The sequence below is a fragment of the Abrus precatorius genome, unplaced genomic scaffold (genome assembly GCF_003935025.1).
Source record: "Abrus precatorius isolate BTA unplaced genomic scaffold, Abrus_2018 Scaffold8, whole genome shotgun sequence".
In the NCBI taxonomy this organism is placed as follows: domain Eukaryota; kingdom Viridiplantae; phylum Streptophyta; class Magnoliopsida; order Fabales; family Fabaceae; genus Abrus; species Abrus precatorius.
In genome coordinates this window covers 14,019,437-14,045,423 of record NW_020874428.1, presented here as the reverse complement: position 1 = coordinate 14,045,423, position 25,987 = coordinate 14,019,437, and the positions used below count along the sequence as shown (strand labels likewise).

The 25,987-nt window shown below is 31.9% G+C and overlaps 1 protein-coding gene across 4 annotated transcripts; it reads left to right on the top strand.

Annotated features, from left to right (window-relative positions):
• Positions 1 to 986: 986 nt before the first annotated feature.
• On the top strand, positions 987 to 21,022 carry LOC113847891. 4 transcript variants are annotated; one of them, XM_027477207.1, is made up of 6 exons: positions 987 to 1,152; positions 1,520 to 2,508; positions 10,173 to 10,505; positions 18,440 to 18,529; positions 19,739 to 20,646; positions 20,742 to 21,022. In XM_027477207.1, the coding sequence occupies exons 2-6, from the start codon at positions 1,615 to 1,617 to the stop codon at positions 20,749 to 20,751; spliced, it is 2,235 nt and encodes a 744-aa protein (XP_027333008.1). In that variant the 5' UTR covers positions 987 to 1,152; positions 1,520 to 1,614; the 3' UTR covers positions 20,752 to 21,022. The 4 variants fall into 4 exon arrangements, with proteins under 4 accessions (XP_027333008.1, XP_027333010.1, XP_027333011.1 ...); XM_027477209.1 differs by having other exon boundaries at positions 1,520 to 2,487; positions 20,742 to 21,021; XM_027477210.1 differs by lacking the exon at positions 987 to 1,152 and having other exon boundaries at positions 1,508 to 1,738; positions 1,817 to 2,508.
• Positions 21,023 to 25,987: the final 4,965 nt, after the last annotated feature.

Below are 25,987 nucleotides of genomic sequence, written 5' to 3'. Positions count from 1 at the left end.
AATTTCTAAAATTAATAAGAATAAATAATAATATAAATTATATTTTTAAATTTAAATGAATACACAATAATTAAACAAATAATAATGAGTTTTAAATAAATGAAATAATGATAAATAAATCAGAAATACCTCTTGAGATTTCATGATAAAAGCATTTTTATATACAATTTATCATTTAAAAAAAATTATCCATCTAAATTGGTGGAGATTCTTTTTATTTTTATCTTTTTTATTTGAATAAATATTTTAAAGTTTTATAAATAAGATTAACTTTGACTTTAGTTCTTTTTTTGTCATTTTTGGTTGCATAAATTTAAAATTTTTAAAACAAGTAATGGAACAATATACATTTCAAACATTTTATTCTTAGTAAAATGAGTCATTATAATTTTTATACCTACTAAATTTTTTTAATTTGTCCTATTATTATTATTTTAATTCAAATGATAGAACATACTTATAGAAGTTACCTATTAATCACTGTTTATTCAAATTTATTAATTTTATAATATTTTAATAATTTTTTATTTTTTGAATTATTTTTAAGTTAGGCTATAAATTTAATTAATTGATTAATTGTTTTTATTTTTTAAATTTTTGTGAGTCAAAGTTAAGATTTTTGTCTATTTTAAAAATAACCGTCTAACCTATTTTTTCATTTAGATAGTCTATTTCATAATCATACTTAAAGCGAAATTGTAATATGACAAATTATTTTTATAAAATTTAAAATTTATGAAGATTTAAATTAATAATTTTTAATTAAAACTAAATTTGATCATATTAATAAAAAATAAATTTTTTATATTTTTAATATATATATATATATATATATATATATGTATAATTTTATTTTATATTTCTTTTTCCATCGAAACAAAACTGCTAAAGCTCATTATGGGTTTTCTCGAAGCCCAAACGTGTCCTCTTAACATTAAAAAAAAAAAAAAAGAATGAAAAATAGGAGAAAAGAAATGACCGGCGAAAGAGAGACGGTTGTATTTGAAACCATTTCAAAAAAAAACTCCAAGGATAAGAGTTAAGAGACGCAAGAGATACGAACTTCTTCTGCTCTGCTGCAAGTTCTCAACTTCACTACAACCTCAGATTCCTTTGAATTCCCATTACTTGTTCCACTTCCTCAAATCTCAAGTAAGCCCCTTCTTCGTCCTCTTCATTTTCCTTTCACTATATATCTTTCTCGTTTTTCAGTAACTAACATCTTAGATTGTCCAAATAAGAAAAATGAATAATAATAAGGCTTTAAGTGTGCTTATATTTTTTAGTGTGTTTACCAATTTTGTGGCTCTAAAGCGTCTTGGTGAATTGCTTGTGTTGGTTCACTTGAGTTTTTTTTTTTTTTATTTGTGCCCAAACTACATGCACCTTAGTGGTTGCAGTTGCAGTTATCGTTTTGTTGGTTTGTTTGGTTCTTGTAGGCATTGTGTGGACTATATTTAACATTGAGTGTATTAATAACTTCTGTATTTTGGGTTTTCTGCGTTTTTGCTTTGTGAAGTTGGTGAACGACAAGTCTTTGAGAAATTTTGGATCTGTTTGCTGCGAAACCCTAATTTTGTGCTGCAAGGCTTCGGAAACTGAGGTTCTCTTTTGATGGAAACTGAGGATGGGGCTAATAATGCTGATAATGCGGATCAGTTAGGACTAGATCGGAGTTTGGATTTTGAAGGTGTGAATAATGGGGTGACAATTGATGGTGGAAATGGTGTTGCTGAAGGCAAAGAAGTTCAGGGTTTGAATGATGAAGTTGTAAATTATGGGATGGAAATTGAAGGTGGAAACGGTGTTGCTGAAGGTGAAGAAGTTTGGGGCTTGAAAGATGAAGCTGTAAATAATGGGCTTACAAATGAAGGTGGAAATGATGTTGCTGAAGGTGAAGAAGTTCAGGGCTTGAAGAATGACACTGTAAATAATGAGGTGGCAATTGAAGGTGGAAATGGTGTTGTTGAAGGTGAAGAGGTTTGGGTCTTGAAGAATGAAGTTATAAATAATGGGTTAGTGATGGCTAATGGGAATGGTGTTGTTGAAGGTGAAGAAGTTTTGGTCTTGAAAAATGAAATTATAAATAATGGGTTGGCAATTGCTGAGGGGAATGGTGTTGCTGAAGATGGAGAAATTTGGGGCTTGAAGAATGAAGCTGAAAATACTGAAGAGGTAATTGCTGATGGGAATGATATTGCTGACAGTGGAGAAGTTCAGGGCTCTAAAATTGAAGCAGTAAACAATGAGATCGTAATTGCTGATGGAAATGGTGTTGCTGATGGAAATGGTGTTGCTGAAGGTAAAGATGGCTGGTGCTTGAAGAATGGAAAAGTAGATAATGGAGTGGCAATTGCACATGTGTTTGGTGTTGCTGCAGGGAATACTTGTGCAATTGAATGTTTTCAAACCTATAAGAGGCGCAAGCATGTAAAGTCAAGTTCAGAAAGTAAAGTCCAGGGAGACAGCAGAGAATATGTGGAAGCTGTGAGTCACCTTTCAGACCAGGTTTTCTCTACTGCTTTTATGACATGTGTGCTTGTGATGCTTCTCTATAGTCTATTGCGACTTGTCACTTTGCGTAAGTTGTTTAATGTGTTATGTATGACATTTTTGTAGAATTGTTAGTGGTGCATGCTGCTAGAAATTTAGGTTTATATAGGCACACAATGAAGGATAGGAAAGAGGTAAATCAGCTTGTAAGATGCACATGTGCCTGTAACTTGTAGTTTTTGAATAATCTACAAAAAAGTGTTGATATTAATGCATATGCCTAATTTATACAGATTGGGGTGCGCTTGTAATTATTTATTGCTGTTTTAGTCATACTGAGCAAAAAATGTTGACTGTGGGGAGAAATTATCATTCATTGGTTATTCATGGCTGTTTTTACTCTCTGGCTATATTCGGATGGAGTGGAGTGGTTGGTGTTTTAGCACTGCATTTTAAGACATTTGTTCTAACCTATGATATGAGGTTTCTTGTGTCTGGTTGCTTACAGTGGTTTCTAATGCTTTGTTAAGATGGAAACTGAAATAGAAAGGAAAGAAATAAGAATAAAAGTGTTAAGAAACTTGGGCCTAACTCACTTCCAAAAGCTAGCTTAACACACCCTGTGAGGCTTCTTGTTAAGATGGTTTACACAAGCCCTTATAAGGAGTATTCTAACTCTATTCTTAACCAATGTTATCAATGGCAGATGGCAACTCATGGCGGAAACTCAAAAAACTGCCATAAAGTTATGGCGGCCGCATGGCGGGTTATGGCGGATATAATAAAATATATAAAAAATACTATAGGTCACAGAAAATAATTAACTCAAAATCTATGTAACATAACTTCCAATCTAAAGTATAATTCAATACAAAATATACAATTATCAAATGTCAAGTTAACAATAAAAATAAAGATTATCAATTTAGTCCTCTTCTTCAACTCCAACATAATCATCCTCTTTCTCATCTACCAAGGCATATCCCTCTTCCTCTTCTCCTTTAGATTGTGGAAGATTAAATTCTAATTCATCTTCTGTTTCTTCCAACATCTCTTCATCTTCTAATTCTTCATCATCATCTTCAAGAACCATTTTTTCTTTTCCTTTTGCTGTTGAACATGTCTTGATCTTGGAAACTTTTGCAGCTTTGATAGTGATATCACTTGATGGACTCTTTCTTTTCTTAGAATGACGCCTAGTATATGTTGTAGGCTCTCTAATTCCAAAAGCTTCATAAACAGTTGCCCAATTTAAAGTGATATCACCATAAAAAACTAAGTCATTTCCAGCATCCTCATCTAGAGCATCATCATCCATTTTTTCAACCAACCACGCATTACACTCATCAATATCATTGAGTGTAATTGGATCAATTACATCTTTAAGATTGTAACATTCTTTACGTTGTTGGTTGTATTTCACATAAATCAAGTCATGTAATTTTTTGTGATCAAGCCTATTTCTCTTCTTTGAATGAATCTGCAACGTGAGTTTAATTATAAGAATATTAATTAGTTTATTTCTAATTTTTAAAAGAAAGTAGTAGGCTTGAGAGATAGGAAATTACTTGCTCAAAAACACTTCAGTTGCGTTCACATCCGGATGCACTACATGTCAAGCTCAAAATTTTGGTAGCTAGTTGCTGCAAATGTGGAGATGAATGTCCATACATTCTCTACCATTGAGCTATAAAATGAAGGATAAATTATAACTCTAAAGATGAAGTATAACCTTAAAATTAAAATATTGAAGAATTTGATGAATTACCAGGAGCCATGCTTTTTCTTTGTGATTTTGCAAAGTCGGACCGAAAGAGACCACCACTGCTCTTATAAATTGGTAATTCAAGTAATATGCTTTGTTGGACATCCCGACTTGGCACCAACCTCTTGATACAATCATACAACCCATTTGTAACATCCAAATCAAATTCAATTTGAGGGTTGTCAGTAAAATTCTGGATTTAAAATACTGACAAGTCCATCTGTTATCAATGATTGCAAACACATCTTTGTATTTACTTTCATTATTTTTGAATGACTTCATAATAGTTTCTTTATTTTTCTCCATTGCTTCATAAATATACCCCATGGCTGGTCTTCTTTCCCCGTCAACCAAATGTAACACCCGGACAAAAAGAGCCATGATTTTCAAAGTGTACACCACATTATTCCAAAATACAGGATTTAATAGAATTTTGGTTGCTTGCTTCCTTTTAGCTTCAATTTGATAACTTGTTTTTTGCACCATTCCTCAGAAGTAAACATCTTTCTAAGATTTGCTTTTTTTTGGTGAAGCCTTTCTAATGATAAAAAAGAAGTTGCAAATCGAGTAACTGCATGTCTTACCAATTCCCTCTTGTTTGTAAAATTTCTCAACAAACTCAAGGTACTTGAATGACTGTAAATAAAGCTAACAACCAATATTCCCCTTTGAATTGTCTTCTTTCTCAAAGGAAGCTTTCCAATATCTTGAAGCATAAGATCTATGCAATGAGCTGCACAAGGAGTCCAATAAAGATGTTGTCTTTTTGCTTCCAACATCTTACTAGTCAAGACATAATTGCTTCTATTATCCGTTATCACTTGCACAACTTTATCTTCTCCAATCTCTTCCACAAGAGCATCAAGCATCTCAAATAATTTTTCACCGGTCTTCACAAAATTAGATCCATCAATAGACCTCACAAACATAGTATCAGCAGAAGAGTTGACTAAAAAATTAATCAAGCATCTTTGCTTTCGATCAGTCCATGCATCTGACATGATAGAACAGCCATGTTTGCTCCATTGCTCCTTATGATCTTTCATGAGGGAGTCGGTATATTCTAGCTCTTTCTGTAGAAGTAGAACTTGAATATCATAATAACTTGGAGCTGGTAAATTTGGACCGAAAGCACCAACAGCTGTAAGCATTTCTTGAAAGCTCTTCATTTTAATGAGGTTAAAGGAAAGGCCAGTTTGATACCAAAATCGAGCTATGTATTGATGGACCCTTGCTTTGGCTTCTTTGTCACAAACTTCTCTTATATTTGCTTGTCTCAATTTTAACTTTTTCCTTTTCTCAATTGCATTTTCTGGCTTTCTACAAAACAAATCCATTGGCCCTTTCTAATTACCCATGGCAATAGTATGTGCTTGGGTATCCTCCTCATCCTCACTTTCATCATAGCTTATACTTTCAAAGCTTCTCACATTTGGCATTTTAAAGTTGTTTTGACTCTTTTTATCCTTTTAATATGCCTCAATCTCTTTTCTAACTTCTTCAGGACACTTGGGACAAGCTCTCACATTACCTTTCTATCCAATCAAATGTTGTTTCACTCTAGTGATTCCAACACTCATAACTTTTCCACAAAAGTTACATACAGTGTTGTTTGTATCACTCTCTTTCAACGAATGAGCGTATTTCCATCCTGGGTCGGATCGATTAGAAACTCTTGATGATGAAGATTCTTGTTGAGCCATGTTAAGAGAAGCTGAAATAAAGATAATGGGCTTTTTTGAGGATAAACAGAGAAAAAACAGAAAGGTGGATGAAGGAAAAATTGAACCATGGAATGAGAAAAACAAAAATGAAGAAATAAAAAAAAACTGCAAGAGAGAGGGAAAAACAAAAAAAGATGGCTACCGGAAAAAAAGGGTCGCCGGAGATGGAGGTTCAGGTCGCCGGAAATGGAGGTTCTGGTCGCTGGAAATGGAAGTTCAGGTCGCCGGAGATGGAGATGTCGCGCCGGTGAACAGAACAGAGCGGAGCGGAGAAATGAGGGTAGATCTACTTCGGAGAAGACAGATCGGAGAAGAAAAAAAAAAAAGATGATGTTTGAGAGAGGGACGATTGAGCGGAGATGGGAGACGAGCAGAGAAATAGGAGACGATCAGAGAAATCGGAGATGAGAGATGAGGGAGAAGGGTTTGAGTGAAGGAGAAGTGAGACATACCTTAGTTATGCGCAGGTCAGCCTTGGACGAGTGAGCCTTAGACGGGTCGGGTTTGGGCCCAAATAATGAAAATCGCCATTTTTCACAAATTTTCGCCATGGCCTCCGTTACCGCCATGGGCGTAATGGCCGCCCTGGCGCCGCCATGCGAAACCGCCATTTAACGGAGGCGGTGTAATGGCAGGGTTGAAATCCGCCACCGCAAACCACCATGGCGCCGCCAAACCTGCTGTTTAATAACATTGTTCTTAACTAATGTGGGACTTCTTAACACACCCCTCTCATGCCTAGGGCTAGACATCTAGTGCGTAAAGTTTGTAGGACTGGACATCTGCGGGTAGCCTAATAAGATTGGATTGCCTTTGATACCATGGTAAGGAATTTGGGACTAACTCCCAAAAGCTAGCTTGTAGGAGGACTACACAATCTTATAAGGAGTATTCTAGCTTTATTCCTATCTAATGTAAAACATCTTAATAGAAAGACATAGGAGGGATGTAAATTGAAAGGAAATAAAGTAAATTGATGTATCGTTTGGATGGATAGAAAAGAAGAAATGAAGTGGAAAAATTTGCTTCCATTTGTTTGGATGAGTGGAAAAGAGAGTAAAAAGGAAGTAAATAAATGATATAAAAAATAATTTCCATAATAATTAAAAAAAAAATTTAACTTAAAAAATCTGAAATTTTTATTATATATTTTCTCTCTCTCTCTCTCTTTATATATATATATATATATATATATATATACATATATATATATATATATATATATATATATATAATTTGGTTATAAAATAACAATTTTTATTTTTTAAACAATAAAATGAAACATGAAAAAAATTACTTCACCTAAACAGCTGAAGTTCATGCCTGCATTGGACGGAAATGTTTCAACTTGGGACTCACTGAAATAAAGGCTTTTCATCTATAAGTTCCAGTTTTCACTCAAACCAGACGTAGTAAATGACCAAAACGGACACAATTTCATCCCTACCAATTTCAGCCTTTCCTATTTCAGTGCAACAAACACACTGTAAATCCATGATAGTGAGTATTTGTAGAAGATTTATTAAGCTGAGTGATACATAGAAGGAAACATATATCAGAATGTGATAGGGTTTTAAAACTGAACTTAATTAAATTTCATGCAGACAGTACACAAACACACATTCCACTGTACAGTAGAAAACTGCCCATACCCATTCCTATAACTACAGATCATACCATTAAATAACTTTTACATAACTTCCCTATTACAATTAAATATTTGCTGCAGCACCAATAACTGTTACATAACTGCCTAATTACTCAAATAAGTGTTGCATTACTGCCCTGCCATATAACACTCTATCGTTAATTCTGGCCTGGTATTTCTTATTTCTCCTAGAGTAAACAAGCCATGTTTTGGGTTTATTCTCTGCTCAGTCCAGAATTTGATCCAAATCTTGATTCTGGGATCTAACAGAATGCTAATGTTATAGTGGAAGATATACCAAACATAGTAGTCAATCCCAGATAGCTGCGTGGAGTGGCCACCCCAAAAACACTATAGTGGCATAGCAGATAGCAGGATGACTGCTATTCTGAAGTTCTAAGTATTATATCTTATATAAAATTAATATCCAAAACAGAACAGGAAAATAAATACAGAGAAAGAAATAAACAACAGATAAGGAAATAAGAAAACAGAGAATTGGTCAGTCTCTACGAAATGTGTAGGTTTTTCAAAAGTTTTGTCAGAGATGAAGAAGATGACTGGCAATGTCTGGGTCACGTTGGAAGTTTTGTTGGGGTTGAAGAAAACAACCAGAGATGAAGACGACTGGAATAGCGGCTGAGTAATGCGTCAAAAGCTTTGCTGGAGATGAAGGAGATAACTGGAGAACAACTTTGTCACGCTAGAAGCCTCGCTAGAGATGAAGGACACAAGAAGCAAGAGAATGTCGCAGAGAGCAAAGATGGGGAAGAATGAACCAGAGAGAACTGAGAGATAAAAATGAAAACTTAAGGCTCACGAGGAAGAAGAAGATATAAAAAATGTAAATACAGGGGAAAATTCCAAGATTATCCTCATTTAAAGTCATTCAACGTTAAGAAAGGGAGGGCAAAGTCTTTGGCCAGGGATGAAATAGTGGCTGCTATGGCTGCGATTCTCCTACGATTTGGCTGCTATTCGCGGCGCAATGGCTGCTTCATTGAATGCGATGCTACAAGCTCCTCATAGCAGCAACCTGCCACTCCGCGATAGCGGCTGCTATGGCCGCTATTGACTACTATGATACCAAATGCGTTGATAGTTATTTCGTACTATTAATTTATATATGCTTTAGTCGCACACAAAATCTAAATTCAGTAAGTATACCAAATGTTTGTAAGAATAAGCTGACAAATCCCACCTTGAGTTGCATTTGGTTCATATTTTGGTAGGTTACTGCTGATTAAATTTGTGAATTTAAGGACAAAATGTGAGGAGAATGTCCACACATGATACAATCTGAATATTCTTTTTCTTCTTTTTGTTAATACTATGCTTATGAGCAGCTATGCCTTTTAAGAATTATTATGTGCGAAATGGAGTTAAGCTGCAACTTTGAGCAGTGAACTCAGAGTTCAGACCCTAGGTAATGGATGTATTTAAATGTATTGGTTGTGGATTGTGCATTAAAATTTCGATGACATGTGAGGACTAATTTACAAAGTTCTTGTATAGTATTGCTATTGTACTTAGACCAAATCCTCCTGTTGTAGTATTTACATTGTTGGATGGAGATTTATTATGTACATAAATGATTTAATGGCTGAATTGCCACGTATGTGCTGTATTTTCACAATGTTGGATATTGGTCAAACAAAAATACACGGGGCCTTGGATTTACTGTGCAGAGCTAGATCCTATTGAACTTTAGTTGTAGGAGGGGGTTAATTTGCTTGATTTATGCAAGAATGCTGTGATTCTCTATGATTTTATTAATATGACAAATGTTAACGTATCCTTATGGTTGATTTTAAGCAACTAAAACTGACATTTTTATTGGGAAAGAAAGTATTTATTACATTGAGATGCAAAAGTGTAATAAATGTTTTCTTTTTCAACAGCAACTTACTACTTTTCAATGTTTATAATTAGCCCTGGATGATGTTTTAAGAAAACTGTATTAATAATGGTAATATATCATTCAAGGTTAAGGAGAAGATGATACCAATACTTTGTTTTAGGGCATTTACTTTGAGGGATGGGTTGAGAGGAAAGAACTCGTTGCTTATTTTTAGTAGAAACTTGTAATTTTTGTTGAGTAGAATTAGGGTTTCTTTTGGGTGATGGTGATGGATGGGGTGGGAAGTTAGGGAAAAAATTGTTTTCCTTTTTGTAATTGGACATGATAAATAATTCCTTTTATTTCATGTTAGTCCAGCTGGTGGGGGTCAATTTGGTCTGCCCATTTACTTTACTTGAATTTCATTATTTTTGTTTATAGATACTAGTATTTGACTGATGGGAAGAGATAAAATTGGGCTGTAAATGTAATGTGGTTATGTTGTACTATAGCATTTACATCGTTCATTAGACACGGATATCTGTGGCTTGGAGTGATGAATAAGTGAATGAGTCATCCTAAAACTAATTGTGCCACTATAGTTATGGTTGGTTGTACAGTTCAAACTACACATATCCTGCTTACATGATTGGTCCTAATTCGCATATTTTCTTCCATTTTTTCAATCTTATATTTCTGCAGGAACCTTATAAAGCTGACAAAGATGGTCAAGAATGCTCTTCGCAATTTGAGTGTATGTCTCATAGATTACAGAGTGAAGCTAATGGACATGCAAATGTTATGCATAATGGATTTTCTAGAATGTCAGATGGCTGTGGTGCAACTGACAGGTGTCAGCGTGTGCTTTGCAATATCTTAGCCTCTGAGAAGTTCAATTCGTCATGTAAATTGCTACATGAAAATTTCCAAGGAATGAAAACTGAAAGTGTATTTGACTTTAGTGTGATAAACTCAAGGATGAAGGGGCGAGCTTATGAACAATCACCTACACTTTTCTTATCAGATATTCAACAGGTAATTTATAATAATAGCTTCTCTATGAACAATTTTTACATGGCTATATGATTTTGCTTAAGAAAGTTTGAAACATTTAGATATCTGGATATGTGGTTTACCCAAGTATCGTGATGATGATGTGTTATAACTGTTTACGAAATCTTTGTTTTGTCTTTCTCTTTTTCTTTTCTTTTTGTTGAAAATCTTGTTCTTTTTTTAGATATAGTAATTCATTAACAATGTTGTCAAAATCGAGATCCTACATAGGATTGAGACGGGGTAAAAGATTGTAGGATCCTACTTGTAGAATTAAGAGAGAGAGAGAGAGAGAGATTAGTGTGCTGGAATTAGATAGGTACTCTACAATGTGTAGAGACCCTTATATTTATAAGGATACATATGTAACCCTAATGGGCCAAACCCGTTATTATGATACTACATAAACCTAATCCTAATAACTCTATTATAACTATTCATAACACTACTAAATATACAAAACTATACTTAAACATATATACAAGTATAGAGAATAACATAGATAGAGAAACTAACCTCTAAATAACATAATTTAACTAAACATAACTTAAAATTCATAAACTTAAGATCCAATACACAATAATTAGTTGAATAAGAAATGACATAAATTTTTCATGAAAAATATAAATCCATAAACCCAACAGTACAAGTTTTCAAGTCTATTAAAATAGCATTAATGATATTTTGCAAGCCCCAATCAGGATAATCATCTTTATCAATAGCATTCACTACTCACAAAATGAAACAGTTCAACCAACAACTCTACTTGACTGAATCTCCTTTCCTTTTCCACTGACACCAACCTCATTCCTAGTAGTATTGGTATTGGAAGCCATGTAGACAAAACAGAACACAAATGGAAGATGCAAGACAAAACACAAAGTAGAAAAATGGAACACCTCACAGCAGTCACAACTCAAACTGAAACAGTAGCACATGAGAAAAGACAGAGAGCACGAACCAAGTTGTTGCATGAAGCACCCACGCAGAGAGCAACCCACACATCGAACAAAGCACCCTTGCAGAGAGCGATCCAGTCATTGCACAAATGACCAACGCTGAGAGCAATCCACTCGTTGATTGAAGCACTCATGCAGAGAAGATGAACAAAGTTCCAAAACAGAAGAGAAAACACAGGAAGGTGTTGTTGCACGAGACTAGGATTCTAATACAAAAAACCAGGTCAAAAATTAATGGAAATGGTAATTTTCTAACTGGGTCATTATTGACCCAAAAACAAAGATCAGAGCTAATCATGGATCCTACTATTTTAGGGAGAAAGATCGTTATTCAGTGCAATCCTGACAGCTTTAGGTAGTTAAAATTGGGATTTTACTTCAAATTGTAAAGGGGAGTAAAAATTGTAAATCGAATTGTAAGATTTTACAAAATCATTTATACATACATATAAATTCATATTATGCACTTAATAAACTTGAAGAGCCAGCGGCAATGGAGTTATTAGTTGCAGTTGGGATAGACCCACAACCGCCACCATCTGAGCTTTCACCAAAACCCGTGTTTGAACCCTTTTAAACTTGAACAAGATAAGACCAGCAGAGCAAGATCAGAAGAAAACCAAAGAGCAGAACAGAGCAAGATTGGAGCAGAGGAAATCACGAAATGATCGTGAAGGAGACACAGTCACGGTTGGCTGCAAACCAGATTGCACATTGTCGCTCACTAATATCGTCTAGGGTTCAAGGAAGAAAGAAACAAAGATGGCATAACTAAGTTTAGGAGGTCGAAACTTAGGTTTGAGCAAAAATATAAGTGGGGTCATTCAAAATTGGGCCATATCCATCAGGTTTATGAACAAACTGGGCTGAGATCCGGATCCAAACCTGGGATTTCATGAAATCCGTGTGAAATCCTGATTTTACCAATTTTACTATTTAAATCCTGATTTCAATTGGGAACATTTTTGCTGCAGTTTGAATCGTTCTGTCTTCCAAAATTGTAAAATCGTGTGATTTTACAATTCAACTCCCGATTCTAACTAACCATGTCAACAGCTTGTGATCCCACATGCAATCACAACATTGCAAGAAGATCGTGTGATCTTATATAATCTTGATCGCGATTTTGATAACATTGTTCATGAATACTAAATGAACAATCATGAATACTTTTTGCATCCAATGTTTAAGTTTGATTCCTTGAAAGATTCTTTCATTGGATACTAAACATGTTTATTTTTTTATCTATAAAAACACAGTGAAAACAGATTTGGTATTGATTTAAATAACTTTTTTTTTTTCAAAGAAAAACTCCTATTTAACCCAGAGAAATAGTTTCTCTGTTGTTATTCACTTCTTGAAGATTTCCTGTTATAAAAGAATTATAGTGTAAAATTCAGAAAGTGAAGTTTCCCTCATTAAGAAAAAGTGAGGATTGTAATTGCAGGACCAATTTGAGTATTTAGTCATTTGCTGGAGGAAATGGCAATATATTAAAAATTTGAAAACTTAAGGATTGCTAAATATTTTTCCATACTGCTTGATCCATAAAATTCCAGTGAACTGACCTGAATTTATGCTGGGGGTGCCTTTTCTATTGGATTCATACAGTTCTTGGTTGTTTTTGTCTGTGTTGTTTATGATTGAGCTTTGAAGCTACTTTGGTGACTATGCTTGATTAAGTTTGGGCATCTTATGTTTATATATCTTCAAACTAAGTCTGGTAAAATGCTTGTTATTTACACAAACTGTTGAGTTGACCTGGTTATGTTCTCATGTCTTGCTTCAAGGAATAAATCATATATGGTACAAATGTATCTAAAGAATTCGATGATTGAATTCACTGTTCTTTATTGAAACTTAATGATACAAAATATATAAAGCTGATTAGAACAGGCACTCAGAATTTCTTGGCCCAGATTTGGTGCACTAGAATTGGGTGTAATTGGACGATACAGTATTCAGAGCTAATTAATGGAGGAGAAAAAACTAGCTAAATAAGAAAGATATTATAATTAAAAAATTATTATCTGATACAGGAATTAATTATAATATTTCCTATTAACTTGTCCTAATCAGAATTGTTCATAATCTTCACATCTCTCAAGCAATCCCAGCTTGGAACTTAAGTTTTGTAGGTGATAGCCAGCAAAGACTCTGTGAATATATCAGCAATTTGACGGTTTGAGGATTGTAGTTATTGTTGATGATTTTGATAAGAATCTTGGGAGAAGCATATTGCAAAAAGCTAGCCATCTTAGTTGGAAAGTTCATGGCCATATAAACCCCACATTAGAATTCTATACTTTCAATGGGGGACTCAAGTTCCATGCATTGCAATTAGATCCTAACAGATTTCTTCTTCAATCTTCCCCCTAATGAAGATTCTATCGATCTCTACATACTTGGTTTTGTGGTGATAAACTGAATTCTTTACAGTGCTGATTATTATTGGATTGTCATGGGATGACTTTATTGATCCTTCATTTGTGAGCATCAACTCATTAAACATTTTCAGCCACTCCCTCACTTATGCCATTTGCCGATGTTTTTGGAAATCAGCCTCAGTGCTGCTACTGCATGCTACCATGGATTGTTTTTGGCTTCTCCTTGTTTCCATATTTCCTCACACATCATGCAATAATCATATGTGGATCTGTGACATATTGAAATTAGGAATGAGTTAACTAAGAGCATAAGTTGGGTTAGGATATCGTAGGAAAAATATAGTAAAATTCTGGCTTAGGTAGGAATGTGTAAAAACGAGTAAAAGCCCTAATTAGGAGACTAGATCATATCAAAGGTAGCTTTAGGTCGAGGGAGTGCAAGAAAAACTATAGGTGAAACCATTAAGAAGTATTTATTAGATGCTTGGTTTGTGTAGGGACCTGATTTGCAATGCAACAATAATTAAGCCTTATCTCACTAGGTGATGTCGGCTACATGGATCACATGACGTCATTGAACTTGTTCAGAACTCAAATTTTCAAAAATCTGGTTAATCAAAAGCTCTCTTTAAATAACTTCATCCAAGGTTCTTTTAGGTCTTTCTTGACCCCTCTTTACTGGACTTTAAGTCATGCAATCCACTCTGCTTACTGCCGTCACCAAAGGTCTTCTCTGCACAAGACCAAACCACCAGTCATCTTTTCTAACAAGTGTTATTCCAATATTCTCTTGTATACTATCATATTGTATCATGTCTTTTTTTGTGTGTCTATTCATTTATCTTAACATTATTATTTTTGTCACTTCCACTTTTTTGTCATGTTTTTTTAAGGCTTAAAATTCACTACCATATAGGATAACTGATCGTATTGCAGTACTATCAAACTTTCCTTTCAGCTTGATAGGTACTTTATAGTTACAAATAACTCATGATGTCTTTCTCCATTTTAACCTCCCAACTTGTATTTTGTGACTAACATCTTCATTACTTTTTCTATCATTTTGTATAATTGATTTAAACTTGTGGTATAGTATCATCTCCAAGTTTAATTTTCAATGCATGATTCTCATCTTGTTTTTTGCTAAACCTACCATTCATGTACTGTCTTATTTCTACTCAAGCAAAAATTCCTAGATTCTAAAGTCTTTCTTCATAATTCAAGTTAAACATTAACCTCTTTTCAAATATTGGACTGATACTATATCATCTTCAAGTAGCATGCATCAAGGGATAATATTTTGTATGTCATTTGTAAGTATATCTAAAACAATATTAAACTAGTAGGGGCTCAAAGCTGAGCCTTGATGTAAACCTATTCTAATTGGAAAGTCTTTAGATATGCTTCCAAAAGTTCTCACACATGTAGTTACTCTCTCGTACATGTCTTTTATGGCCCAAATATATCTTACACTGACTCTTTTCTTTTCTAAAGCCTTCCATAACACTTCTCTTGGTATCTGATCAAATGTCTTTTTCAAGTAAATAAAAATCATGTGTAAGTATTTTTCTTTGTAGAGATATTTTTTCATCATCTTTCGTAAAAGATATATAGCTTCTGTTGTAGACTTTTCTGACATAAAACCAAATTAATTTTCTGCAATTTCCGTTTCTTCTCATGTTTTATGTTCAATCACTTTTTACTACAACTTCATAGTGTGATTCATTAGTTTAATCCCTCTATAAGAGCCAAAGTGCTCTTCTTCCATTCATTTGACATATTCTTAGATTTCAAAATCTTATTAAAAAGCTTAGTGAGTCACTCTAGTCCTTGTTTTTCCAAACTTTTCCAAACTTCTAGAGAGTTATTATTAGGGCCAACCACTTTATCATTCTCCATTCTCTTAAGAGCTTCTTTTACTTCTTCAATTTGAATCCTACGGTAATATGCCAAATTTGGCTCATTCGCTTGCACTTCTAATCCTGTTAAATTTTTACTTGCTCATTGTCCCTTGTTAAGTTTATAGAAATTTTTCTCACATTGGTTTTTGATATCTTGATCTGAAACCAAAACTTTTCTTTCATCTTTAATACATCTAACTTGGTCTAAATTTCTAGATTTTCTTTCTCTACTTTTAGCAAGTTTATAAATCCTCCTTTTCCCATTCTTTATCTTGAAAGAACCCTTAAAAGACTTAGAACGTGCTTCACTCACTGCTTTTCTTGTCTTATTTCTTGCCTTCCGATACCTTGTCCAATTTTTAGCATTATTACATGTATACAAAGTTTTAAAAGAATTTCAATTATATATTCATAATTAATGATCAAAGGTCAGAGAAAATTTGAAAACTCGGTACACATTAGTAACAACATCAAGGGAACCAATATAGAGGTGGAACTGGTTCTTGATGCTATTCCCTATGGCTGAGTGGATAAGTCATTGTTTTACAAGTCACAGGTTCACCAGAATAGTTAATATTAACTAGTAAATGGTTGGAAAATGATGTGAGAAACCAAAAATGTCACAGGAAAAAAACAAATAAGCCTATCTCACTAGGTGAGGTCGGCTACATGGATGACCAATGTCATTGAGTTTAGTCAAAAACTAAATTTTAAGAAATCTGGTTAATCTAAATGTCTTTTTTAATAACTTCGTCTAAGGTTCTTTTGAGTCTCTCACCTCCTTTATACCAAATTAAAAATTATCCAATTCACTATCCTTATTAGTACTTTTAAAGATCTTCTCTGCACATGACCAAACTACATTAGACGATTTTTAGTTATATTTTTCATTATAGGTGTTACTTTAATATTCTCTCGTATGCTATCATTTGGGATCTTGTTATTTTTCATGTGTCCATTCATTTGCCTTAATATTCTCATTTCTTCCACTCCTACTTCTTGTGTTTTTTCTTTGAAGCCCAACATTCACTATTATATAAGATAAGTGATTGTATTGCAATACAATAATAAAACTTTCCTTTCAACTTTATTAGTACTTTATAATAACAAATTACTCTTGATGTCTTTCTCCACTTTAATTACCTAACTTGTATTTTGAATAACATCTGCATTAATTTTTTTATCATTTTATATAATTGATTTCAAGTACTTAAATCTGGAAACTTGTAGTATAATATCATATCCAATTTTAACTTTCAACATATTATCGTTATTTCGTTTTTTTGCTAAACTTACAATGTATATACTCTGTCTTATTTCTACTTAAGTAAACTACTAAAAACTTAGATTGTAAAGCCTTTCCATAACTCAAGTTTAGCATTAATCCTTTCTTTCAAATTCTTAACCAACACCTTAGATTCTCTCCTCCATGATTGTTATATATTTGTTTATTATCTTGGCAGTTCCAACTGGAAATTTCGAATGTATCACATTAGTGCCAATACCGAGTATCGAGGTTCCGGTATAGGTACAATATGGGTATGTTGCTAATTTTGAAATATCTGTGCATCATAGAAAGAAACATATTACTCAGTTAAAGAGGTTTCACCTTGCTGGAGGTTGTGAAGGATACATTTATCTCAGAAGGTTCATAAGTACTCCTCTTGTTGAGTAGGTTTGCTTGATGTTATCCTAGATTTCCTTTGCAGTTGAATAGAACTTAAAGTTTTGACCTATTTTCAAGTTCATGGTGATGGTAAATCTATGTACGAGTTCCAAGTCGGATTTGGATCAGACTTGGAAGGAGGATCAGTGGTGCTGGTAAGGTAATAATCCTTGCCTTTACTGCTGATGAACATGAGAACAAATTGAGATTAAATGAGCTAATATTTGCCGTTGAGTTTGTGCCTAGTGATGGGCATGTCTGAAACAGTGAGATTTCATATTGGATTGAGAGACATTGCTCCTGTTGAAGAGGTGAAGTTGGAGCTGCTGCTGCAGTAGGAAGCCTTGGCAGGAATTTAGGCTTTCTTTTGTATTTGAGAGTGCTTTGATACCTTAAAGATCAGATGGCTGAATTTGCTGCTCTCTATTGTAATCCTAATCCTAATATATGATAAATCTGTCATAGACCCCTCCATGTGTTGCGTTTTGGTGGAAAACTTTCCCACCTATTGACATTATTGTTAATTTCATGTGAAACATGGTTGCTATTTTTATTTGAAGAACATTTTGCTTTCTATTCCCATGCATGAGTGTGGGCACTGACGCTATATTGATAAAATGTATAACACTAAACAGTACAATAGAGGTGGTGAGGAGACCCATTTGTCATTTCTTGGTCCAGATCTGGTACACCAGAATTGGATATTCTGACCATACAGAGCTAATAAATGAGAGTAGACAAACCCAGCTAATTAAGGAAAAAATAGGATCCTAAAAATGTTCTGATACAATATTTCCTAAACTGAATAAATTACAGTAACTCATGTTAACTTGATTGCATCAGAATTGTCCATGATCTTCATTGTCAAATCAGAACCGTCCATAATGTTCAGTGTCATTTGAGGGTAATTCTTAGAGTGTGCTTGTTAATTTCTAGCCTGAGTGTAAGAAAGGAGAATTTTGTTTCTGGTTCTTATATGATTTAACCTTATTGATATTTTTAGGTTTGGAGAAAGCTTCAAAATACGGGAAATCAGATTGTTGCTATAGCTAAGAGCCTCTCCAACATGTCAAAAGCTTCCTTCTGCGAGCAGGTAAACAAAATCCTTGTAATTCTTTGCCAAAGCGCTGAGTTCCATACTTTTTTCTTTGCTTCTGAATTTTATTCTCTTCTTGCTTGTTTTTGCTTGTCTTTTGTAATCAAAATCTTCTAATATTTCATGTGCTGATCATCAACATATAGAAATAAAGTTTAACAAATCTGATTAAATAAATTTTCTTTAGCATCGGGGTTAAAGCTGCTTTGATCTACATAGATAAAAAATTTTCCTGGATTCCTAGTCCTCGCACACCACATCCACTCTTTGCAACTTCTATAGGAGATAATATTGGTTTTTATCGGAATATTACAAGTTGCAGTTTAATATTGCAAGATATAGTATAAAGAAGAATAACTGTTTCAGTTTTACAAACAAAGCATGAAAAAATTAAGAAAACCCCAAAGAGTTCTAACTCAATTGGCAGCAAATCTCAATGGGAACCTACATAATACTGGCTTCAAATCTCACTGAGGCTGCTATCCTCAACTTTGGCTTTCTCTGCCTCCCACTTTTGGTTTCAGGCCTCATTAATCATTAAGAATAAAAAGAAAAAAGTTACAACCCCTTTTTTTCTTTGCATCATCTAGCTATCTGATAGAGATTAATGTTATCAATTATGTGACTGAGATACATGATGTTGATACTTGATTACTAGTCATCTCTACTCAAAAGCATAAGATCTGGGACCAAATTTCCTTCTATCTTCTTTGTGTAGTTTTGGTTCAGCTATATCATAGATTAGAGAATTCCTCTTCTGTTGCATTATTTTGCATGATCAGAGACCATAAATTTCTTGTCTTCTTGTTTCGCATGATTTTCTGTTGAAACACTGAATGCATGAACAATGGGTTGTGGTGTATGAACAGAGTTTATCATGTATGTAACTATGTATTGAGTTTTTCCCTTACCTTTAAAACATTGTTTTCTTCTGGTTCAGAAAGATATGAGTAGTGTAGTTAATGTTTCCTCAGGTATAGGAATTTGTTGTAATCGGGCAGGAGTAGACTGGTTTGATTTTTAATGCCCTTCTATGTCTTAAGTATGTTTCTAGGTTTTGCTATTTAACTATCAATGATGTACAATGTCTGTTTAGACTGGACAGGATCTTCCTTCCATCTTATTCTATTAGTACCAAATGCACTTCATTTGATGAGAATTTGCTTGAGATTAACCGGTGATGAAAATTATTTTCATGTTGAACAGTTCTGTAATCATGAATCCAAATCTCACATGAAACCAGAGCAAAAAGAAGAATGTGCTACATACAAAATTGGCACTTGCAGGCATTGTGGAGACAAAGCAGAGGGGACAGACTGTTTGGTTTGTGATTCATGTGAGGAGATGTACCATGTATCCTGTATTGAGCCTGCTGTGAAAGAAATACCCCACAAAAGCTGGTTCTGTTCCAATTGTACTGCTAGTGGAATTGGATCTCGACATGAGAATTGTGTAGTGTGTGAACGGTTGAATGTCCCGAAGACCCTTAACTTTGCTCGTGACGAAAGCATCCCAACAAATGAGGAAACACTAAATGAATTGGAAGAGAATTCAAATTGTACTTATGATGGGGTTCAGGTTTCCGTAGGTGGGAGAAACTCTCCTGACTGCAAAATTTGTAAAATGAATTTGGAGGGTGAAAAGATAAAAGTCTGTGGTCACCCTTTTTGCCCCAATAAAAACTACCACATAAGGTGTTTGTCAAGTAAGCAGATTAAGTCATATGGTCGCTGTTGGTATTGCCCTTCTTGTTTATGCCAAGTTTGCCTCACCGATAAAGATGATGATAAGATTGTACTCTGTGATGGCTGTGATCATGCATACCATATCTACTGTATGAAACCTCAACGAAATTCTATTCCAAAAGGGAAATGGTTCTGCCGAAAATGTGATGCAGGGATTCAGGCAATACGTCAGGCGAGAAAGGCATATGAGATGAAAGCTGGTGAGAGTGATTCAAAGCCAAATGATATTTTTGATAAGAAATGGAACAATAAGCGAGGAAGGGAATCTGACAAAGTTGGAGGAATGGACATGCTTTTAACTGCAGCAAATACCCTGAATTTTGAAGAGGACTTACATGCAATCCAGATTGACTCAGAGAGAACATTAACGTGAGGGCATATGTGCTAATTGCTAATAACTAATATTTCATATTTCCTGCATTTGTTTTTAGATGACTGATTTTGTTAGATTGTAAAACTGTTAGATTTTGCTGAATTTTGGATACATGCCATGCCGTTGGAAAGAAAGGATTATAGAGAGCAAAAAGCATCAACAGAAATTGTGATGATTAGAGAAGTCTGCGAGATTCAGCAGGTCAGATACTACTTGTAATATACTGTTGTAATAGATTCATTTGAAATTCAATTGGCTGGTTTATTTCACCCACAATATGATATTTTGGATTGCTCCCAATATTTCTTTAAATTTGTATAATCGATGCCCAATTGATTGATAATAAAAAAAGGAGTGACTTTTTATCCGTTTAGATTTCACTGTTTCAGAACCAAATTTGCACCAGTCTTGATCTGAATTCTTGAAGTTGATATTTTATCCGTTCAATGAATGATGACTTGGAGCATTTGAAAGAATTTTTATGGACTTTATTGAGTTTATGAAAATAAATTGACTTTTAAAACAAAATTTTAGCTTATTTTAATAAATTTTATTATTAAATATATAAAATAAATTTTATTGAATTAAGTATTTTTTTTTGGTCAACGACTTAAACTACATATTCAAACGCTTCGGGTCACCTCTAGCAATGCAAAGCCTTTACTGTGATAATTTCTTTTCTGGAAATTTGGAAACTGCCATTCGCTATTTATTAGATAAAATTTTAAAGCGAGATGGTTTATTTGAATAATTAAAAAAAATTTAAAGTGAGATGTTTAAGTCCTAAAGGAATTTTTGTAGTTTAAATAGTTAGGCTTTAAGGATCGAAAGCTAGGTGGAATGGCTATATTGAACTCCTATAATTTTGCATGTTAAAAAAAAAATTATATGTAGTTGATGTAAATGCTAGTCATGAGTAGCAACTAGAGCAAGAATAAATCTCATAGATGAGTTTAACAGCAAGAGAGAATGTTTTAAAATGATCTAGTCCTTCCTTTTCTGTGTATTCCTTAGCAATTGGGCAAGGTTTATATCTTTCAATGCTTCCATGAGCTTTTAATTTGACTTCGTATATCCGTATGTCCATTCACAATTAATTGGTTTCTTTCCATAAGAAAGATCAATTATAATCCAAGTTTAGTTTTATTCCAATGCAACAATCTCTTTATCCATAGCTTGTCGACAACATTCATGCTTGATAACATGATTGTATGTTTTTGGTTTAGGAATTTGAGCGACAGAGAAGACAATTTTTTCTTTTGTAGTGATTAGATAATTTATCATAAGACATAAAATTATTCAAAGGATGAAACATTTCTGAAGAACATTGTTTTTATGTAATGACCTTGAAGCGGCGGCAAAATGAAAATGATGAATAAAAAATGGGATAGAACGATATACAAATTAAAGTAGTTGATATTAATATTTTGAAAGAACTTTAGAAAACTTAGAAAATAATAATTTATTTAACTATATCACAGTTCAAGAGTTTAATTACACATAAAAAAATGTATTAGCATCCCATGAATTTTGTAAATATGGTTACCTTAAATTAATAAAATTAAAATTTTACTTTTATCTTAAATTTGATATTTTATTTGTTAAAGGGATGAGAGAAAAAATAAATTTTTAAAATAAGTCAGTTCAAGGAATTTTAAACCCTTACTCCTATCTATTTTTTGGTGTAGTAAGAAAATTAAGGTCATGTAATTTTTTAAAATTATTTGATTAAAAACAAAAAGGAGAGTATTACGGAAATTTTTGTAAAGAAATTAAAAAAAAAATTATTGAGAGGTTGCGAGGAAAACTTAAAAGTAAAAACTTTTTTGAAAGGTAAAATTAAACTGAGAACAAACAATTTATTAAATGATTTGAGAAAAATATTATTTTTTAGGTTTTATAAAATAGGATAAAAAATTTAATTTTTATATATGTGAATGATAGAGTACTTTATATATCACTATCATTAATTGATATATAGATTTAAAAATTTATTTTGATTAAAAAAATATTGCAAAAACTTTTAAAATAATATATATAATCTTTGAAACAAAAAAATTAGCTCAAGAGTCGTTACGTGTAGTGAAGGCACCAGCACCCTATGACGTCAATTTGAATAACAGTAACCTTAAATTAATTGTACAAATTTATATTAATTTTAAAAAATATTTATTTAACCCCTAAACAATGATTATTGTTATTCTTATTTTAAAAGAAGATATTATTTATTGAAATGTTAATTAGTATCTTAAAAGAAAAAGAAAAAATTATATTAACTTGATGGGTTTAGTTCCCGTTCTTACGTATCTCCAAGTGTAACGCAGAATTTAAAGTCATGTAGTTTTATTTAAAAAATTATAAAATTATTTTATTAATTATCAATTTATAAATTTGAAAAAAAATTGTTTTAAAATTAATTATATTTTCTTAAAAAATGAAATCGTTTATATCTTTTAGGATACAATAAAACACAACTATATATTCATATAATTTATAAAAGGCGAAAGAAAATCACACATTCATATTGTAAGTTGTTGTAAAAAGTGTGGTAATTAAGACTAATATTTTAATTTATAAAAAAGTATTTTTATTATATAATTTAATTCAAAAATTTAATATTGAAGAAATATAAGACAAAGTAAACTATACATAAGTATCTCATGACTTATTCGTCGACTGAAGACGATGTAAATCACACATCTATATCGTAAAATATTATATAATAAAATAGAGAAGTATACATAAGTAATCAAATGTTTTGGTTATTTAATTTATCAAGGTTGGAAACATGATTTAAAAAATTTTTAAGTATGAAATTAATTGTATTTAATAAAATGAGGGGTATTTAAAGAAAACAAACTAAAAAATATATTTAAATTGATTAGTAAAAATAAATATTTAATTAAGAAAAATTAAAAATATTTTTAACAAATTTGTATTGCATGAGACCCAAGAAAAAGTTGGTATAAGAAGATTTCAACGATTTAAAATATACAAAAGTAGAGATGCTACACAATGATGTTACATACCGCTGCATTAATTAAGTGATTTAATTTTAATTTAATTAATTGATAAATTAAATTGGATAATAAAATGTAAAAATATAATACATTTTGATTAATTAATAAGATGAGATAAATAAAAAAAGGAACATTCTTTAATTGATTAATAAATTATATAATTTAAGAGCAGAAGATTTTTAGCCAAATTTTTTTTAATAAAACAAATATAGAATTCATTAATTTTATAAAATATTTCATTTTTAAATAGATTGATAATGCTAACAACATAAAATAACTTAGCTATACACATGTCTTGACAATTTATAACACACAAAGGTAGAATTGCTACACAATAGTGTCACAAGTTGTTGTACTTGACTTAGTCAATAAATTAATTGCCTAATTATTTATTATGTGAAGAGAGAAACGTTTAAAAGAAGACATTTAGATTAATCGGTGAAATAATTATCTAATTAATATAAGATAAATTATAAGATTGTATTGATAAGATGATAAATTTTATTTATTTATTTTAAACTTAATTAATAAATTAATGGTATGATAATTAAAACAAAAATATTTGAAAGAATATATTTTAAAGTGTGAAATATTTAATTGATTTAAAATAAAATATTATTTAATTTAAAATATTTATATCGCATGAAGTCAACAGTAACATAAATTATATTGGCTTTGACGATTTATAATGTATAAAGATAGAGACAATATAAGTTAGTATTATAGATCGTTACATTAATTAAGTGAATCAATTTAATTAATAGATAATGTTGGTATACGTATACTTTGACAATTTATAACGTAGAAATATAGAATTGTTACACATTAAAGTTATAAATTGTCGTGTTATAATTTGATTTTAATAATTTAATTATAAATTTGATTTTTAATTCTTAATTAGATGTATAAATATGTATACATTTTAATTTTTAATTAATTACATAAAAAATTATCATTTAAGGAGGTTTAAAATAATGTAAATACTTATAAACTTTTATGCTATTATAATAAAATAAAATCACAAAATTGAAAAAGTTATAATGCATTTGTCGATAAAATAAAGATGAAATTAATATTTAATGATACAATAATAACTAAAGAGAAACAACAAATGAAGATACAAAATAGAAATAATGATCAAAACTTCTACATTAAAATTTTAATAATGTTAGCTGAGTAGAGGTAAAGAATAATATGACTACTGACCAGGAGCAAAAATATATATAACAAGATGAAGTAATGGATTTGTATTTATAACTTTTCAATTGTAATATTTACTTATAAAAAAAAATAAGAACTAGTACAAAAGGAACATATACAAACAGTGAGAATAAAACATAAAGATTTTTGAGTGTGATTGAAGATGTTTTGTTTATAATATATTTTTTATGTAGATCAAGATGATAAAAGAATATGGTCATGTTGTACTGTGTCTCAGGATACAATAAAATTATTCGGTTTAGAGTTATTCATAGTGGTGTATAATAATAATAATTAATATGGCAATGGAGAATAAATAGTTAATTAAATATTTTAACTGCAACACAAAGTGCATTTCATGTGCATTTTAATAAACTTAAACATAAAATTCATAAATCATGATATATCAAGTAGAGGAATACAAACATTACTTGAGTCAATGAGTCGATAATGATTTGTAGTGAAAGTCTGATTTCTCCTCCTCCTTCTTCTTCTTCTTTTTTTTTATCTATTTCATGAATGCTTCAAGCACCTAATATGAATGCTTGCTCCTTGTACTAGAATTTTTTCTTCCCCATAGTGTGTTTTAGAAGAACCTCTTGCTCTTTTGATCTAGAGTCTTTAGCCCCCTTCTCCTTTTTATTTGTGTACATTGTAACTCTCCATCCGTTACTGCCTCTTTTCACAATTCTAGCCTCAATTTAAGACTTGCAGGCAGCGGGAAGTACATCAACAAGGAACCGTCTCATCATACAAATATTTCTTTTTTATTTCCTGATTATATTATTACTTAACATCATCTAAAAATATCATTTGGTTTGATTTATTTTATATTTTTGTTTCTTTGTTATTTTTTTTAATTTTCCAATTAAACTTAAAATAATAATAATAATAATAATAAAAATAATAATATTAAAATATAAACAAATATGATAACAACGAATCATACAAAATAAAATTTGATAAAAATATACCTCACATAAAATTGAGTGTTTAAAGTATGATTAGGTGAGTGTACCACATGTAGTTATTGGAATCATAAGATAAGATGAAATAGGAAATTAAGCATATTAAACTTAATTTTCATCTTTTAATTGGTTATTGAATTAACAAGCTC

What these genes read in the sequence shown, in the direction of transcription:
- LOC113847891 (XM_027477207.1), top strand. Translation starts at nt 1,615, where the DNA reads ATGGAAACTGAGGATGGGGCTAATAATGCTGATAATGCGGATCAGTTA. An exon ending in TCTTATCAGATATTCAACAG is followed by an intron (nt 10,506 to 18,439) that starts GTAATTTATAAT and finishes TGATATTTTTAG; the next exon opens with GTTTGGAGAAAGCTTCAAAA. An exon ending in AAGCTTCCTTCTGCGAGCAG is followed by an intron (nt 18,530 to 19,738) that starts GTAAACAAAATC and finishes CATGTTGAACAG; the next exon opens with TTCTGTAATCATGAATCCAA.